General features: G+C 54.6%; 2 protein-coding genes across 20 annotated transcripts in view; one reads left to right on the top strand and one right to left on the bottom strand.

Moving 5' to 3' along the window:
* The window catches only part of PITPNM2 (phosphatidylinositol transfer protein membrane associated 2), a 280,414-nt gene extending 274,683 nt beyond the window's left edge, over positions 1-5,731 (top strand). For 15 of the 17 annotated variants that reach the window (XM_056821849.1, XM_056821850.1, XM_056821841.1 and 12 more), the window contains 2 exons: positions 1,904-2,032; positions 2,393-5,731. In XM_056821849.1, coding sequence (XP_056677827.1) covers positions 1,904-2,032; positions 2,393-2,716 — 453 coding nt within the window. In that variant the 3' untranslated portion in view covers positions 2,717-5,731. The remainder of the gene's footprint in view (positions 1-1,903; positions 2,033-2,392) is intronic. The other 2 variants (XR_008917332.1, XR_008917333.1) reach the window with 1 other exon arrangement.
* A 301-nt stretch (positions 5,732-6,032) lies between these two features.
* On the bottom strand, positions 6,033-14,921 carry ARL6IP4 (ADP ribosylation factor like GTPase 6 interacting protein 4). Of its 3 annotated transcripts, XM_007489906.3 has the most exons (8): positions 13,887-14,921; positions 12,430-12,619; positions 11,801-11,884; positions 10,385-10,576; positions 9,274-9,585; positions 7,686-7,803; positions 6,623-6,692; positions 6,033-6,530 (listed from the first exon to the last, which is right to left on the bottom strand). In XM_007489906.3, exons 4-8 carry the CDS (start codon positions 10,563-10,565, stop codon positions 6,474-6,476), a joined length of 738 nt encoding a protein of 245 aa, XP_007489968.1. In that variant the 5' UTR covers positions 10,566-10,576; positions 11,801-11,884; positions 12,430-12,619; positions 13,887-14,921; the 3' UTR covers positions 6,033-6,473. The 3 variants fall into 3 exon arrangements, with proteins under 3 accessions (XP_007489968.1, XP_007489967.1, XP_016287911.2); XM_007489905.3 differs by lacking the exons at positions 11,801-11,884; positions 12,430-12,619; XM_016432425.2 differs by lacking the exons at positions 6,033-6,530; positions 6,623-6,692; positions 7,686-7,803; positions 11,801-11,884; positions 12,430-12,619 and adding an exon at positions 7,810-8,508.
* Between the last annotated feature and the right edge of the window lie 2,641 nt (positions 14,922-17,562).

Here is a 17,562-nt window from a genome sequence, read left to right as displayed (position 1 = left end):
AAAGGGGGTGATGGGAGAGCAGGAGGGAGGAGTTGGGGAAGAGGCAGCAAAGCATAGTAGATAAGATGTAGGTTTTAGAGCCCAGAAGAACTGAGTTCAAGTGCTGCTTCTGATACTTAATAGCTATATGACTAGGCAATTATAATAATAAGTAACAGAGAGGGGACTGGGAAGGAATAAGCATAAAAAAACCCTACTGTGTGCTGTGCATTGTGGTAAGCACTTTACAGTTATCTCATTTGATCCTCATACAACCCTGGGAGGAAGGTGTTACTATTATTCCCATTTTGCTGATGAGGAAACTGAGGCAGACAGCAGTTAAGTCACTCGGCTATGGTCACACAGAGCTAGTGACTGAAGCAAAATTTGAACTCAGGTCTTCCCTGATTCCTGGCTGCCTCCAGGACAAGTCCCAGAAGCTTTTCTGTGCCTTAGTAAAATGAGTGAGCTGCCCTAGATGACCTTCCATCTCTGAAGCTAAGATCCTATCCAAAGGCTGGTCAGATGGAAGCCAAATTCGCCCCAAGGCCAGAGCCAGGGGCAACAGGTGGAACTTGCCCAAAGGAGCATCTAGGCTTGAGTTTAGGGACAACAGTGGCTTCTCCTTCCTTGGAGCTCTTCTTTGAATGGCTTGACTTCTCTAAAATTCAGATTCAGACCACATGTGGGACAGACTGAGAACAAGAGAAGGAGCCATTTGGCAGTTTTTCTCTTCCCTGGGGAAGGGATCTCCCTTGTCCTCTGTCTCTTCCCTGCCCTGGAGCCAGGGTCATAGGTCAGCCTGTCTACACATGTCTGTTGTTGTCCACATGTCTGTCTCTTCATAAGCCCCTTTGGGTTTTTCTTGGCAAAGATATGGTAGTGGTTTGCCATTTCCTTCAACTCATTTTATAGATGAGTAAACTGAGGCCAACAGGATTGAGTGACTCAGACTTGCTCAGGGTCACCCGGCTGGTATCCGAGGCAGGATTTGAACTCACAAACCTGAGTCTTCCTTGCTCCAGTACCCCCAGCGCTACCTTGCTGCCCAAGTGTTTATGAAGCGTTGGCTAGGTGCTAGGGACTCAAAGGGGGAAGAAAGCAACCATCCAGGCCCTCTCGGAGCTCACCATCCAATGGGGAAAACAGCCTGTAAACCACTGTGTGTCTACAGGTGTAAACTGAGTCCCTCAGAGGTCCTGGGTGTAGCTTGGGGTTGCCTGGCTCAAGGCTGAAGTCACCCACAGAATCATCCTCATCCGGGCTTGCATCTGATCTGGCCTGGGCAGCCCCAAACGATCCCATCTCTAGGGAGAGAGGCAAGGGGCGAGGGCTGAGGGCAGCAGGGTGGCCACGGTCACTTCACTTCCGTCTGCTTCGTTTCCTCCGCTGCCTGTGGAAATAGTAACAGCGCCTCCTCCTCAGGGGCTTGGGAGAACCCTCTCATCGTACAGCGCCCCTGCCTGCGCAAGGCAAATTCTCTGAGTGCCGGCCTTCCTCTCCTTCTGGAAGAGTTAAATTAATATCCCACACTTTATTATTTAGTTTTATATTCATCAAGTTTCTTATCTGACAAAATAGGCTCCGCTCCACCAAAGCCGCCAACAGGAAAGAAAAAGGCAAGGCACGGAATTCCGACCAGTTTATCCTGTCTGCGTCAGCAAGGACAGGAAGCGAGTGGGGTGCTGGGGATCCTAGTTTTGCTGGGCATCGTGGTTGTTTAGGGTAACAGATTCTAATTTCACACTTATCACCAGCCTCCTTAGAGAGCCGGATCTGGGACTGGGAAAGCCATCCAAGGCCATCTGGTCCACCCCCCTCCTTTTACAGATGGGGCACCCTGAGGCCCCCAAAGGGAAGGGATTTCAGCTGGGTTTCAGGGGGTTGGAGGTCCCGCTAAGTACCTCTGTCCCTGTCCCCCCAGCTCCACATGCGTGTGCACGCCGCCTACGGCTCCACCAAGGACATCTCCGTCTACAGCTCCATCAGCCTGTCCCCCATGCAGATTTACATCGTTGGACGTCCCACCAAGAAACTGCAGCATCAGTGCCAGGTATGGTCTTCCCAGGGCTCTCCCACAGGGTCTCCTTCCTCCCCCTCCCCCTGGCCATCTCCTCTGACCATAGCGGAAGCCCTGTCGGTCCTGGGATGCTCCTGGGGCTCAGGCCAGGCTCGGGGTGGTGGAGACCTCCAAAGCCATGGTCCTGCAGTGACCCAGGACGAGTCGCATACCTTCCCTCCTCGGTAATAGAGGAGGGCTTGGGGGGAGGCTGAGCCTCGATGGCTGCCACGGTCCCTCCTAGTTCTCAATCTGGGACGACGGCAGACTGCCTGGATTTCCCGAGAGTCTGGGGCTGTGGCCACTCGGGGCAGGGCATCCCTCACCTCCCTCTCCTCTGTCCCCCTGTCCCAGTTCATCACGGAAGGCTACGCCGCCCATCTCGCCCAACTCAAGTACAACCACCGAGCCCGGCCGGCCAAGAACAGCACGCGGATGGCTCTCCGGAAAGGCAGCTTTGGCCTCCCGGGCCAGGGCGACTTCCTCCGCAAACGGAACCACCTCTTGCGTACCATCTCCTCCCAGCCCGCAGGGCCCAGCCACAAGCACGAGCGGACGCAAAGCCAATCAGACAACGAGCGGGAGCGAGAGCGGGAGCGGGGCCAGCGCAGCATGAGTGTGGCCACGGGCTGCTGGGGCCGCCGGCCAGAGGCAGGGGGCCCCCCCGGACCCAAGTAGAGGTGCCCGCCTCCCCCTCCCCAGGAGCCGGCCCCGGAGCGGCCCCGCCGCAGGAGGTGTCACCATGGTGCTAGGAGGCGGAGGGACAGAGCCGCGTGGGCTGTGGGTCCCAGCAAGCAGACCCGAGAGGTGGCCTGAGAGGCCCGAGCCGAAGATGGGAGGACTTGGACCCATCCCAGGCCGTTTCTAGGGGCAGTCTTGGCTCACGCCTCGGGCATTTTGCTGCTTCTGCCACAGACAAGCACAGGACACAGCCTGTCTCTGTTCCCAGGGGTGGGAGACATCGAGTGGTGACTCCAGGCCCCTTCGGACCCAGGGGGCTTTCCAGACAGCCTCCCCTAATCACGCCTTGCCCAAGAAGCAGGGCCCGACCCTGACCTGCAGGGAAAAGGGATCTCCTTGTAGGCAGGGGAACAGCAAGGCAGGAAGGCGGGGACATCATCCCCCAAAGACTTCTCATCAGGGCTCTGTTCCCCATGGTTGGGAGCTTGGGGTCTCCGAGTCTCTCCGAAGCTGGCAGCATCCTGCACCTGCCGACAAATGCAGGGAAATCACCCCTTTGCCCCCAGCCCCCATTGCTCCCCATTTCAGCCCCCGAGAACAGACCATCCATCCCACTGGGCCCCCCCCAACCGCCGCCATGTAGACTCCAGAAGAAAACAAAACCCACACAAAAAGAAAACCCTGCAGCCCCTCCATCCCTGGGCCCTGGAGACCCCCAGCTATCTGCAGGCTCTCATCCAGGTGCAGGGTGCCCCCCCAGAGCATCCACATCCCCCCCGGCCCTCCTTGCCCCGAGTTCTCTCCAGACACAGTAGCAGCTCCCCAGGAGTTCAGCGTGCTTCTTTGAACTCGTCACTCAACTGTAAAACCTCATCGTTTTTTGCACTGATGATCTCGAGGATGGAGACCCGTTACCATCCCCATCCGTAGTGCATGATCATTAAACATTTTGCTGATGCAGGCTAGGATTCCGTGCAGGTTTGTTTGGGCTCGGTGGTTTGGTTTTTGTTGTTTGGGGACAGCAGCGAGGCCCGAGTGTATCCCGAGTCTGGTGTACAAAGCTTAGGAAAAGGCCATATTTTCATTTCCACAAGGCCTCTCCCTGCCCCCTTCCCTCCCCACCCGGCCTTGCCTCCCTCCCTCCCTCCCTCTCTCTGGGTTGTGTCCTTCGGACCCTCAGGGAGGAGGGTGGGGGAGCCCCTTGGGTCCAGACCAGCCATGAGCCTGGTGCCTCCTGCCCCGGGCACCTGCCCCGAGCAGCCAAGCCAGGGTCTGGGCACCCGAGGCCCCCGACACCCACCTCGAGGCCAGAGAGGGAGGGGGGTGCCGGAGCCAGGTTTTATTCTTGGAAACCTGCTTGTTGGCAAAGCCCCCATTTCCCCCACTGCCGCTGCCGCCGCCGCCTACTGCAGTGCATTATATTTATACTCCTTTTTACGTCAGTGATTTGATTTCTAAGAGGGCTGGGTGGTTTGGGCTTTCTTTTTCAAGAGAAAATTTGGCTGCTTTGGTTTTTCTTAACTCTTTCAATACCGAGGGCAGCCCCCTCTGCTTTGGGCAAACCTAGCACTGTGAAAGCAGCCCACAGAGCTCTGGACCCTCGTCCTGACGCGCAGGCCTGGAGGCTCCAGTGGACCCCTTGCTCCCAGCAATTCCCACCTGTAGCTGAATGTCGACTCCATCCACAGGCCTCTGGGAGCAGATTTTAAAAACGCCAACTGTTCCAACTCGACAATCTGGACGAGTCCTTGGTCTCTCGTCCTCGCTGCGGCCACGCACCTCCGCCAGCTTCCCCTTCCCACCTGCCTCGCTGCTCCCGTGCTCTCATGGGTCGCTGTGGGAGTGACTTCTCCAGGCGGCCCCCCGAGGGGGCCCAGAACCAGATTCTTGGGAAGGAATCCTGCCCCGCCTGGCTGCTGCGGATGGCCTATGTCCAACGATGATGCCCAGCCCAGAGCATTCTATACATTGGGGGAGGGGGGGTACGAAAAGATGTCGGCGTTTTCTCTTGTGTAGATATTGTAAAGTGGAAAAAAAGTATCCTGTAAATGTTCAGAGAAGTGGGTATATTCAGAGTGAAAACTATTTATTTTGTGTAGGGAAAATGTCTGCAGGCCTCTGACTCTGGCCGACGGAGCTTGCTTTTGTTTCAGGCATTGTGTACAGAGCAGTTGTTTCAAGGACCAAGTCCGCCGTCACCTGTCTCTGAAGAGTCCCCCCACCCCGTCCCCCTCCCAGCAGTGGAAAAGGCAGCCCAGCCCGACAATCACAGCCTGGAAGGGGGGGGGACAAGGAACCCTCGTGGAGCTGAGGATCAGCCCCCGACTACAATAACGGCGCCAATCCTCCTGGCTCCCCCCATCCCGTGGCCGGCCCTCCGGCCATCAGGCCTGTCGCAAACTCAGTCTGGAGGCTCCCCTCCCCGCCCGCCCCGTTAGCCAAGGACACAAGCAATAGCACTTGTCTCCATGGGCCTCATCGCCATTTGTCCAGCGTGAACCCAAGCAAACTCTTGTCCGTGTTTCCCCACCGGAATTGGGGGGCTCCCTCTCCCCCTCCCTCCTCTATCACCGCCTCTACTATGTAGATCTGCTGTTGACGAAGCATTTTTTTTTTGGAAATGCTGACACTTTTTTTAATACCAAAAAAAAAAAGTTTACAGCATCAGAAGACAAGCAGTGATGACCAAAAATCCTCCGAGGACCGCGCGTCCCCACGCCGCCGCCGTATTGCCCACGTAGATCGCACAAAGCCTTAGCCTTCCTCCTCCAGGCGGGAAACCCCACCCGGGTTATTGGCATTCTCAAGCGTCAGTTTCTAGTCCTTTAGAGGCCTGTCAGGCCCTCCCCCTCCCTCCCTCGGCTCCCTCTGTGTGTCCCCATCTCTCGGCTTGTGTGTGACCCCCATGGACGATTCGCCTTTCTCCCCTGTCAGTGCATTGCACCAATGCCTGGGTGTGTAAACTCTGTACACAGTATCACCGTATGAATAAAGGGAAGCCTTCTTTCCGGAGTGTCTTCACTGGTACATTGGACAGCGGCACCCCCCAGGGAGAATGGGAGGGGCAGGAGGCTGAGTGTAGACAGCCCTGTGGGTGAGGCAGGGACCCCCCCCCAGCTTCCCCCACACAGGGCCCCCACATGGGCTCCCCCACCCAGGCAGAATGGGGGGGCAGGAGGCAGAGTGTAGACAGCCCTGTGGGTGAGGCAGGACCCCCCCCTCTGGCCCCCCCCCAGAGCCCCCACATGAGCTTCTCCCCCATCTAGGGATATCAGAATGATGCCTGACTCTCGAAGCAAACAGAGACTCGACCGAGGCTGGGCTGGGCTTTATTGTCAGGAGCAGAAGGGACAAGGGTTGAACTCATGCAGCCCAAGGCCCTGCCAAACCAGAGGGCCCCCCTTCCTCTCAGGGAGCTCTGCTGAGCTGCCACCGGGCCCCCTGGGGGCCGCTTCTCGGCCAAGTCTGGGGACAAGGACGCCCCCCGCCCCCCCTCTCAATAGCCTCCGTGGGAGGGAGAAGTGCCAGAAGAGCTGGTTGGGCCTCCGGCTTGCTTCTTGCTTGGGCTCCTGAGGTCAGAAACCCTCTTCCCACGTGGAGAACAGCCCCGCTGGCCTAAGCAGCGGTTCTCCAGCAGGCCGGTGGAGCTGTCGTGGCCAGCATCTTCCAGCTGGAACCATCCTCAGCAGGGTGAGCCGGCAGGATGGGGCAAGCCCAGGGGACCGGGAGGTCCAAGGAAGGAGGCTGGGGGTGCTTACTGCAACAGACCTGCACGAAGCTGGAAGGCCAAGCCGTCCCCCCTGGTGGCTTGCTGGAGAAAAAAAACGGGCTAAGATGAGAGGGGAGGATGGCCCCCAAAGGGCGCAGGGCCTGGGCAAAGGGCAGCCGAGGAGGGGCTCCTACCTTGTTGATCTCCTTGTGTCTCTCTTTGGTTACGATTTCTTCCAGAACTTCGCCATCCCCCTTAATGAGTCTAGAACAGAAGAACAGGTCAGTGGGGGGGTCCCCAGTGGGCCCAGGATCTCAAACAAACAACAAAGGATCTTGGGAAGGATAGAGCAGGGCCTTGGGCCAGCATCTTGTCTGACCCATCCCCCACAAGCGGGGGTCCAGCTTCTCCCGGAAGTTGGCCCTTCGCCCCCCCCACGGAGCCTCCCTGCTGCTGGGACACCGGGCCTTCCCTCTTGCTGAAATGAAAGCAGGCTCAGGTCCAGGGCAAGGCAGTCCTTGCTTCATGCCAAGGGTCCAAGGGAGAAACGCCCTCGCTTCTCCTCTCCTCCAGGGCACTCATCTCTCCCCAGGGTTGGGCGAGGGAGGCCCAGGGCCCAGGTGGGGCCTGCTGACCCAATAAGATGTTTACAGTTGGGAAGCCCTGAGGCCCAGACCCACCTTTCCTAGCCTGGGTGACCCTGAGCAGATCCCCTCACCCAGAACAGGAGGCAGGATCGGATTCAGACCTGTCAGTCTTGGGGAGGAGAGTCGCCTCGCTGGGACTTTCCAAGGCTCCTAGCCCAACCCCAGCTCACTCAGCCAATGTAGAGACCACACAGTGGAAGTATAAGCAGAATTTGAATTCAGGTCCTTGATCTGCCTCCCCACCCAGAATGGGATTTGGTTGCAGGTCTGTCCTTTCCAAGGCTGCCCCTTCCCTGTGCGCAGCAGCCCGCACTTGTTTCTGAGGGGCCCCTCGGAGTGGATGCCCAAACCTCCAATGCACGGGCCAGGGCTTGGGGGAGGCCCATCCACTGTGTACTCTGCATTGCCCAAGCAGGGATGCAGAAACCCAAGGCTCTTTCGAGGTGGAGCTGGGCTCAGTGGTCTGGTCCTTGGATGCCAGGAGCAGCCCTCCACCCCCCTGCTGCTGTCTGGAATAGAACGAGGCTCACATGGGTCTTGGGGTTCTGCTCCTTTCTCTACCCTCCTTCCCACCCTGGGGTGACATCGGAGGCCCTTGGGTGCCCCCTACCTCGTCCGGCCAGTCTCAGGGTCCACCACCTTGCGAATGATGCTCTGCCGGGCATCCCACTCCTCTTTGGTCATTGGCTTCATGGCCTGGATGCGGGACTTCTGCTCATCTGTCAGGACTAAAGCCCAATCCCCAAGAACAGAGGTCAGTGCCAGTTGGAGGAGGTCCCCACCAGCCCTTGGGGAGGGCAGGAGAGCCTCCCACCCAGAGAAGGGCAGCGGCAAGTCTGGTGTGCGCAGTAACTGATCTCAGCCCCATCTGAGTGACTAGCCTGGATGGTCCCGGGCCTTTCAGGCACTAAGCTAGAGCCCAGGGGAAAGGAAGGGAATAAGCATCTGCTAAGCACCGACTAGGTGCCAGAGACTACAATAGTCTCTCACGCCTCGGGGTCTGGGGATTGAGCTCGGAGACAGAGGCCATCTTTCAAAGCCCGTTCCAGATCCTCGGCCGAGAACCTAGCAGGGGGCGGGTGTCCAGCCCTTCGTTTTCTCTGTCCTGGGGATTCCTCTGGGGAGGGCAAGGAGGGGAAACAAACCAATCTTTAACGTGTTCAGTGATAGATCTTGGCCGAGGAAAGTGTAAGCGGAAGCAGGAAAACCAGAGAGGGCAGCAGTGTCCATGGAATGAGCAGAGTGAATCGGAAACTGAATGGTGGAGAGGTGTCATGAGCAAGCCGGCCGGGGGAAGGCGCCAGGAAATGTTCCCTCAGAAGAAATGGGGGGCTTCTGTGCACCAGCACACGGGGGGCAGCTTTTTGTGGTGGCAAAGAAGGGGACATCGAGGGGACGCCCATCCTGCGGGGACTGGCTGAAGCAGCCGAACTCTACAGAGACGAGGAGGGGGAAGGGGACGGCGTCAGGAAAACCCGGGAAGATCTGCAGGCGCTGAAGGGAGCCCAACCCAAAGAGTGGACGCAGACCCAGCGATCTCATATGCGGGTCAACTCTGGAAGCCTGGGCTGCGCGCAGGGCCCAGTGAAACACGCTCTACCTCCGGACAGGGAGGGAGAGAAGCGGCAGCCCGAGGCACGCTGTTCTCACCTTATTTCTTTGTCTTTTTATGGCACAGCTACTATGGAAATAGTCTGCACATTTTCACATGTGTGGCATATGGCTGCCTCCTCAGTGGGTGGGGGAGGAGGAGAGGAGAGAATTTGGAACTCAAAAACATTTTTAAATGTTAAAAATCAGTCATAGTTTTTCACAAGTAAGGGCCTCGGGATGGGAGAGCCGGCCCAAACCCTCAGGCTGGGTGGCTGGGTGGGTCTGTTTGCCCCAGGGATAAGGACCTGTGATCACAATTCTGGGGGCCCCCCTCTAGCAAAGCCAGCCGGCTCAGGAGGTTGGACCTCGGAGCTTCCTGGATCCAGGCTCCGATGAGATCCTGCGGCTAAAGAGCTCGCAGACATTCAAGTGCCCCATAAACGTCAGCTCCTCTTCCTGCTTCGAGGCCAGCTCTTTGCCCAATTCCTGGCTAGGGCCCATGTGAGCCTGGAAGCGCCCCCCGCCCTCCCTCTGTGCTCCCCAAGGAGAAGCCGAGCCTCTGGCTGGGCAGCACAGATGTCTCTCCCGCCTCCACCCGCCCTTACCTGGGCCACTCTCCACCAGGGGCTCTTTACGCCACTGGTCCAGCGAGGGGCCCGGCATCTCCTCCAAGGCCTTGGCCCTGGCCGCCTTCTCTTTCTCCTTCTTCTTCTTCTTCTTCTTCAGCCTCTTCTTTGCCTTCTTTGTGCCCTTCTTGTCCTTGCGCTTCCCTCGCTTCCTCCTGCCCGCACTGGAAGCCCCCGAGGAGGAGGAAGAAGAGGAGGAGGAGGAGGAGGAGGAAGAGGAGGAAGAAGAGCTGGAGGAGGAGGAGGAGGACCTGGGCCGCCTTCTCTTCCGGGCTTTGTCCCTGCTTCTCTCTGCACATGAGGAGAGGCTGACATTGAAGGAGGCCCAGCATCTTCCCCTCAGAGAAGCAGCCAGACTGGCTCAACTCCTCAACAGCCCCGAAGAGAGCCTGGGCCGGCACCCAGGCCCGTCTCCCCCCTCCTCCCTCAGAACAGTGGCCACCCAAACCTCACAGCACAGAGACCAACCAGGGCGCCCTCCTCGCTGCTGTGCGATCCTGGCTCTCTGATGGACCCTGTTACAGGAGGGCCCTCCCCACTGTCGGGAGTCTGCATGGCGCCAAGCTGGCCTCTCCCAGGGGAGGCAGATACCGGCTTGGAGAGGAGCCAACAGGACCTCCTCCTAGACTCTGATCCAGCCCCACCGACCTCTCTTTAGTGTTCCTAAAAACACCTCTCGTTTCCCACCTTAAGGCCTTTGCACAGGCTATCCGCAGAGCCCTCCACATTCTGTCTCTCAGAATCTTTGCCTTCCCTCCCATCTCAGCTCAAGTGCCCCCTTCTCCAGGAAGACTTCCCTGATCTGCCCCTGCCTGCCCAGCCCAGGTGTTAGGACTCTCCCACTCTCCCACCTTGTTTTTCCTTACATTATACTTCCTGGTAAAACCCCAGCAGAAGGCAAGCTCTGAGGGCAATGACTGCTTTGGGCCCTTGTTTCCTAGGCATCCAGCACTGGGGCTGGCCCTCCTGCACCAAAAAGGCTGCCACCCCCACCCCAGTCAGCAGGGTCAAGAAGAACTGCAGAGGCTCCTGCTCCTCCCCCTGGCCTGGAGCTGCCCAGCCCCGGCCTCCGGGCCTTCTCCATCCTCACCTTCCCCATTTGAGGCCAGGCTGGTCCTTGGGCCCTGAGAGCCTGAGGCCGAGGGGCTCCTAACGGCATCCTTACTGCTCTTCCTCCTCCTCCTCCTCCTCTCCGCCTGCTCTGGCCCACGGGAGCCGCTGCGGCTGTGGCTGCGGCTCCTGCAGCGCTTGTGGGACCGGCCGTGGGCCATGCCTGCAGCAGCTAGAAAGGAGGAGAGTCTCGTCAGGAGGGGCGCCTACCACCGCCAGCCCCCAGCATGGCCAAGGGGACAGGCGGCCTCCCAGAGGCCTCAGCATCCTCCTCTGTAAAACGAGGACCCTTCCTGCCTGGCTCTCCAGCCCACCTCTCCCAGGAATGGGCAGCAGCAGCTGGGCCCAGAGAGGATCCGCCCCGGTCCCAGGGAGAGGGTGAGAAGGGGGCCCGCCTGCCTCCAGAGGAAGAGGCCACTTTGGTGAAGGCGAGGGTTCAGGAAAGGAGCAGTTCTGGTCGGGCATGGCTGGAGCTCAGGACACAGGGCTGAGAAAGGGAGGAGAGAAGCCAGCCTGAGCGGCCTCCCAGAGCCTAGCAGACCCCACGGTCAGCATCCTGGCCCCGGATGGAGACCCGGCAAAGGAGACAAGAAGGAACAGCAGCCAGAAAGGGGCTCTTGTGGCAGGAACAGGTAAGAGGCTCCAAGGCTGGAGGGAGAAGCGAAAGCCCCAGGCTACAAGGATCTTAACAGAGAAGAGAGTGGGAGGAGGAATCCAAGAATGACAAGCACTTGTTAAGCTCCAAGGATGTGCCAGGTACCAGGGGTGGAGATACACGAGGAAAGCAGTGCCTGCCTCCCTGGAGCTTATATTCTAACAGGGAGAGACAAGAGTGTCTGGGGCAGGGGTCCCCAAACCTTTTACACAGGGGGCCAGTTCACTGTGCCTCAGACCGTTGGAGGGCTGGACTATAAAAACCTAACCCTAATCCGGTATACATAGTGCAGAATCCAGACTGATGTCTTCCATTGTGCAGTCACATAATCCTTTGCGCAGCACCTTACAATGAGGTGCCACGCAAAGGATTACGTCACCGGAAGTAGTACTATGCGTGAGTGATGCTGCACTTTGTGGCTCCATCACCTACAGTGCTCCTCTCACTGACCACCAATGAAAGAGGTGCCCCTTCTGGAAGTGCGGTGGGGGCTGGATACATGGCCTCAGGGGGCTGCATGTGGCCTACAGACCATAGTTTGGGGACCCCAGACTCTGGGGAGTCAGAGGAGGCCAACAAATGCAGGCAGGGCCACACTTTTCTGGAAAAAAGACAAGGAGTCAGGGAGGGAGGCTGGGGTGAGGAGTCCACTTGGCTTAGAGAAAGGGGTTGGGTGGGCCAGAAGGGACAAGGAGAGGCCTATTCACACCTGGGCATGTTTGTGGGCAGGGAGAGATTTACCCCAGTGCCTGGTCAGCAGAGCAGGGCTCTTAACCTCTGAGCTATCTGGGGACCTCTCCTCCTCTTAAGTGCATGAGATGGAATCTAGAGGATTACAAAGGAACTAGACTAAGAGGTTAAAAACAAGTTCACAAAGTCCAGTTTAAGAGCCACTGCAAAAGGGAGCCCCCCTGAATTCTGCTTCCCTCTCTGAGGAGCTGTCTGTCTCCCAACTGCAAAATCCCAGGGGCCTCTTCTCATTCCTCACGCATCCTGCTCTCTCTGGTGACAAATTCCCTCCTTCTAGGCTAGGACTTCTGAGAATGTCTCTTCCTTTCCCAGCTTTTAAGACAGTGTTCTCTTCTAGTTCTCCTTCTATCTGTCTGAGCACCTCTACCTCCTTTTCTCTCTCTCCTTCCACCCCGCTCTCTCCCTCCCTCCCTCTCTGTCTGTCTCTCTCCCTCTCTCTTCTCTCTCCCCCTCTCTGTCTCTCCCCCCCTCCCCCATCTCTGTCTCTTCCTCTCTGTCTCGTCTCCCCACCCTCCATCTGTCTCTCTTCTCTCTCAAAGCTCTACCTCCTGGTGTTTTCAGCAGTTCTCTCTCTGTACATGCAGCAACAGAGGGGACAGAGAGCTGCCCGAGGTGCTCACCCCCTCAGCAAACCTCAGGATATGATCCTGAGCAAGTGACCTAAGCCTTCTCTTGGGGTAAGAGTTCTGGACACCATGAAATCCCAGCTCCAGGCTCCCCGCCCCCTCTGTCACACTTAGATGCTGTTTACAGCCTCTCTCCAGTTGTCAGGCAACAAGGCTAACTCTGTGCTCCACATGCTACTAAAGGCTGGAGATACAAAGAAAGAGAAACAGCATAATGTTAGTTCCATAAGGGCAGGCACCAGTTCATTTTGTTGTCAAGTAGGTACTTAAAAACGCTTATAGACTGTTTTGTATCCCCACTATTGGGCCATCAAGCATTAGTAGTAAAACAAGCAGTGGATTGTCTTTGTATGCCCACTGCCTAGCAGGAAGTCAGTAAAAGCTTAATAAATGCTTATTGACTGACTTGTACCCCCACTACCTGAACCTAAAACCTAAAGAGCTTAATAAATAGTCATATCAATAACACATGTAAAACCCAGTGGAATTGCACATTGGCTAAGGGAGGGGGGTGGGAGGGAAAGAACATGAATCATGTAACCATGGAAAAATATCCTAAATCATTTAATTGAATAAAAATTTTTATGACCAAAAAAAGTAATTATAGATAAGAGAATCAGGCATACAGTGGGTACTTAATAAATGTTTACACCTTGTCTTCTATCCCGACTACCTTAAAAAAAAAAAAGCCAGGCATACAGCAGGTGCTTAATAAGTGCTTATAGAATATATTTCTCCTTACTACCTAACCGAGAGCCAGGCAAACAGTGGGTGCTTAATAAATAGTTGTAGATTGCCCAACTCCTCCCACAGCCTGGTCCAGTAACACAGTAGGTCCACTGACAAACACAGCCTGGCATATAGCAGGTTTTCAGTAAATGCTTGAATTGGAATGAATTTTCTCAGAATCCTCTAGTCAGCCTTCCTCTACTTCAACCATGAGGTAATCACAGATGCCTTTGCTACAGTGGCTCAGATCTTTATTATCTCTCCCCTGGACCTCACCAAAGCTATTATTTCTATCTGCATTTTACAGAAGCAGAAACTGAGCCTCAGTGGGGGGGGACAGGCCCGGGGTTACACAGCCAGTAAAAATGGCAGAATTCGAACCCAGGCCAGGCTGCAGCCGAAAGGTGAGAACCGCAGGGCCAAGGAGCCAAGATGGGGTGGTGAAGACTGGTGGGATGGGAACGGGTGAATAATGCAGGAGGGTCCCGAGGAGAGGGGCGAAAGGGAGGATCCTCACTAGGGCTCCTTTAAGAGCTCCGCCCACTTTCAGAGGGGAGGCAAGGATCTCCCGGGACAATCACCAGCGCAAGCGCATTGAGAAGCCCTCCGGAGAGTCGCCCTCCCCCCCCCCCAGGGTCGGTGTCCCAGGGAAGACCTTCCCCCAGCGCGGAAGAGCCCGGGTTCCCGGAAAGGCCGCGCCCCGCTCGCCCCGAGGTTCTCACCGTCTTTGGAAGAGGGTAGGCCCGGGCCTGCTCCTCTTGGCTGTCCGCGCTGCTAACGACTCATCGAGGTAAAACCGTCTGCGCTGGCCCCGCGGAGCCAGCTCGAGAGCTGAGCCTGGCCGCGGGGAAGAGTTCCTTTCCTACTTCCGGTCCTCCAAAGAACTTCCGGAAAGGGAGGGAGCTTGCCTTGAGCTGATTCGGGGCGCCAGAGGGCGCTCGAAGGCCAGGAGAGGAAGTAAGCTCGCTTCTCCCGGCCGCCGCTCGGTGTCTTAGTGCTTAGCGCTGATTATAAAGACCTGGATTCGAAGTCCACCATATTTCCTAGCTGTTGAGTCCTAGTGCACGGTTTAACCTTATGTCCTAACTCAATTTCTTCTTTCTTTTTTTTAAACCTTTACCTTCCGTCTTGGAACCAAGTTTCAGTTCCAAGGCAGAAAAGCACTAAGGCTAGGCAATGGGGGTTAAGCAACTGTCCAGGGTCACACAGGTAGGAAGTGTCAGAGGCTAGATTTAAAATGGGGGCCTGCTGCCCTCCAGCTCTGTGCCGTACTGTGAACTCAGCTCTCCTCCAAGCCCACCTCCGAATCACCTTCTCCACAAACTCAACAGGTCTGTGCCACCCCCTCACGCAGCAAGTGAGCCCCTCCCCCCAGCACCTTATGTGGAAGCGCTCCCATTGGCTGCTGGGCAGAGGGGCAGGGTCCTCAGGTGCTAGGAGATGGGGAGGTGCAGCTCTGGCCTGAGTCCCTGGGCTTTCCCGGAACTTTAGGTGTACCCACTGAGAGCATACTTGGATGAGAGGAAATACATGTTTATTTCAAACTGGTTGGTTTCCTTTGTATCCTCAATACTTTATTCTGTTCACTTCACATGATGCTGAACAGTTCAAAACTGTCACAGAATGGCCAAAGGGGTCCATGATACATTAGAGGTTCACACCCCCTGCAGTAATGGCCTTCAATGCTCTGGAGTTTGGTGCTGCCCCACTTTCCCAGGTTTATCTCTTCTCAGCCCTCCTCTAGGCTGAACTTTACCTCCCATCGTGCCTTTGTCCACCCAGCCTATTAGCGCCCTCCCCACATCCCTGAGCTTCCCCTTCCTCCCATAGAATAGGGAGCCATCTTCATCCTCAAATGTCACAACATAGTCCCCAAGAGGAAGGGAAAGGGCAGCTCTGATTCATGCTGATTGCAGGATCTTGAGCAAGTCACCTTGCCTCTGTCCCCACGCAGTTCTCTTTAAGATAATTTCAAGGGTCAGCTCAATAGATTAAGAGCCAGACCCTAGAGATAGGGATTTTGGGTTCATATTTGAGCTCAGACACTTCCCAGTAGGGTGACCCTAGGCAAGTCACTTAATCCCCATGGCCCATCCCTTATTGCTCTGTGGCCTTGGAACAATACAGAAGGGTTGTTTTGGGGAGTTTTTCCCCAACACCCAGCTAAAATGCCCTGGTTTCAGAAGGATCCCCCCTTCCCATCCCAGCCTCTTGGACCTCATGTAGCCTCTGCCTTACAGCTCTCCCATGTGAATTTTAAAATTACTGCACCCTAATTAGACATACTTTAGGGGAAGATAAAATTGTAAACTCCTGATTGAACAACGAAGGTACTTAACTCATACCTTATAGTGAAGCTAGAACTTAAGCTAAGTATTTTTAGATCTAATACAAAAATGTGTTAAGTACCTAGAAAGGTTAAATTAATCACAAAATGGTCAAGTAACTCACAAAAGGCAAGCTTAACAAAGAAGTGTGAAGTACTCAGAAGATATAATCTAACCAGAGAAGGTGAGAACTAAAGAGTGGAAAGTCCTGGAGAAAGTCTAATCAAAGAAGGTGTAACATTTAAAATTAGTTTCTCTACTAAAAGTATTTTATGAGGTTTATTAAAGATTAAGAAATGAAGAAAATACAAAATAAGAAAGCACGTGCAACCTACATCTTGCCGGCTAGGTAGAGAGCCGCATGTCCCTAGAAGTGGAAGGAGAGAGAGAGAGACAGAGACAGAGAGACAGAGAGACAGAGAGACAGAGACAGAGAGAGACAGACAGACAGAGACAGACAGAGACAGAGAGAGACAGAGGGGCTGTACAGTCAGTTTAAATACCCCTTTTGCTCTTGGCCCAGGTGAAGACCTCGGGTGGGATTATAGGGAACTCTGGGAGCTACCAAGGACTTCTGGGAATTGAAATCCGGGGTTCAAATCCCCATTTTTACAAAGGTGAGAACTAAAGAATGGGCAGTCCTGGAGAAAAGCATCTACTGTGATTGGTAGACATGAAAATTTAGGGGAGGTGACATGAGAGAAAATTTCTTTAAAAGGAGACTAGAAAGGTCAGTTGAAGCAATTCAATTCAGAGTTCAGTTCAGTTCAGGACTGAAACTCAGCCTGGAGCATCTCCCTCAGACAGCTTCCTGGAGACAGTCTCATAGTGAGTGATAAGACTGAATCCCTTTCCCTTGGGCTCAGGGAGGCCACTTTGGCCAAGGCCTTTAACTACTGCCTGGCCCAGCTTGAGCTGAAGTAGTTTAAATTAACTCTTTTCTCTCTCTCTCCTTTCCTTAATTCCTTCTCTCTATATTAATTAAATCACCATAATTTCCAGCTGACTTGGGTATTTTATTATTTTGGGATTTTCCCTGGTGACCAAATTAAATAGATTTTAAGTCACAACATTAAAATTATCCTTACACCCAATGCTCACAGTATAGTCTATATAGTACATATAATAGTATATATGGTAAAGGCATAGTTAGGTTACATTCTATAATTAGATATCATATATAGTATAACATAACATACTATACTGATACTATATATACTATTATAGATCTATATATGGTTACAACTAACAATAGCTAAAGTCCCTTATTGGACTATGAGATTCCTCTCTGTCCCTTCAGAGCTCTGCTCAGGGGTCCTCTCTCCCACAAAAGTCTTGGCTTTTACTCCCCATAGTTTTTTAAAGCCTTATCTTCTTAGATTCAAGATTGTGCATTGGTTCCAGGGCTAGGCAAATGGGGGTTAAGTGACTTGCCCATAGTCTCATGGCTAGAAAGTATAAGAGACCAAATTTGAACCCAAGACCTCCCATCTCTGGGCCTGGCTCTCCACCCAACGGTCCCCTTGTGTTGTTTCTCAAAGACTCTATTAGGAGAATTCATTTTTCACATGGTATCTGAATTCCTATATATTAGAATTACTATGTATTTCTGCCTGGGATATGAGTCAGAGATACCATCAAGGCTGCTGCCTTTTGCCTTTTCTTTGTGCTTTGGAATGTCCCTTTTTAACAGAATTGTTTAATAATTGAAGGGGAGAGGGATTCTCTTCCCGTGATGGGAAAGGTAAGGGGACGACTGGATAGGTGGATTGGCCAACTCTCCATTGGCCATCGCCCCTTAAAGATGCCTCGGAATGGTTGAAGGACTGAATAAAAAATGAGTTCCTAAAAATGCATTCACTGGACGGCCGGTAATGAGAGCTGCTGAGGGGCCCCGTATCACTTGGTTGGTGATGATGCTGGCCTAACCAATAAACCTGACTCTAAATCACTAAACTTGTATTCTTCCCCAAAGCCAGCCTCCATTTTAATCCTCGAGAGCAGGGAGCTGCCATCTGTCTGTACCCTTGCCTTGGTTCTCCATCTCCCTCTGCCTCAGCTTCTTAGCCCG

The sequence above is a fragment of the Monodelphis domestica genome, chromosome 3, assembly GCF_027887165.1.
Source record: "Monodelphis domestica isolate mMonDom1 chromosome 3, mMonDom1.pri, whole genome shotgun sequence".
NCBI lineage: Eukaryota > Metazoa > Chordata > Mammalia > Didelphimorphia > Didelphidae > Monodelphis > Monodelphis domestica.
This window is presented reverse-complemented; position numbering and strand designations above follow the sequence as displayed.

Coding starts and splice junctions, on each gene's coding strand:
- ARL6IP4 (XM_007489906.3), bottom strand. CDS start 10,565: ATGGCCCACGGCCGGTCCCACAAGCGCTGCAGGAGCCGCAGCCACAGC. Junction 9,586..10,384: donor CCTGGCCTCAAATGGGGAAG/GTGAGGATGGAG, acceptor CCTCATGTGCAG/AGAGAAGCAGGGACAAAGCC. Junction 7,804..9,273: donor CCTGGTGGAGAGTGGCCCAG/GTAAGGGCGGGT, acceptor ATTGGGCTTTAG/TCCTGACAGATGAGCAGAAG.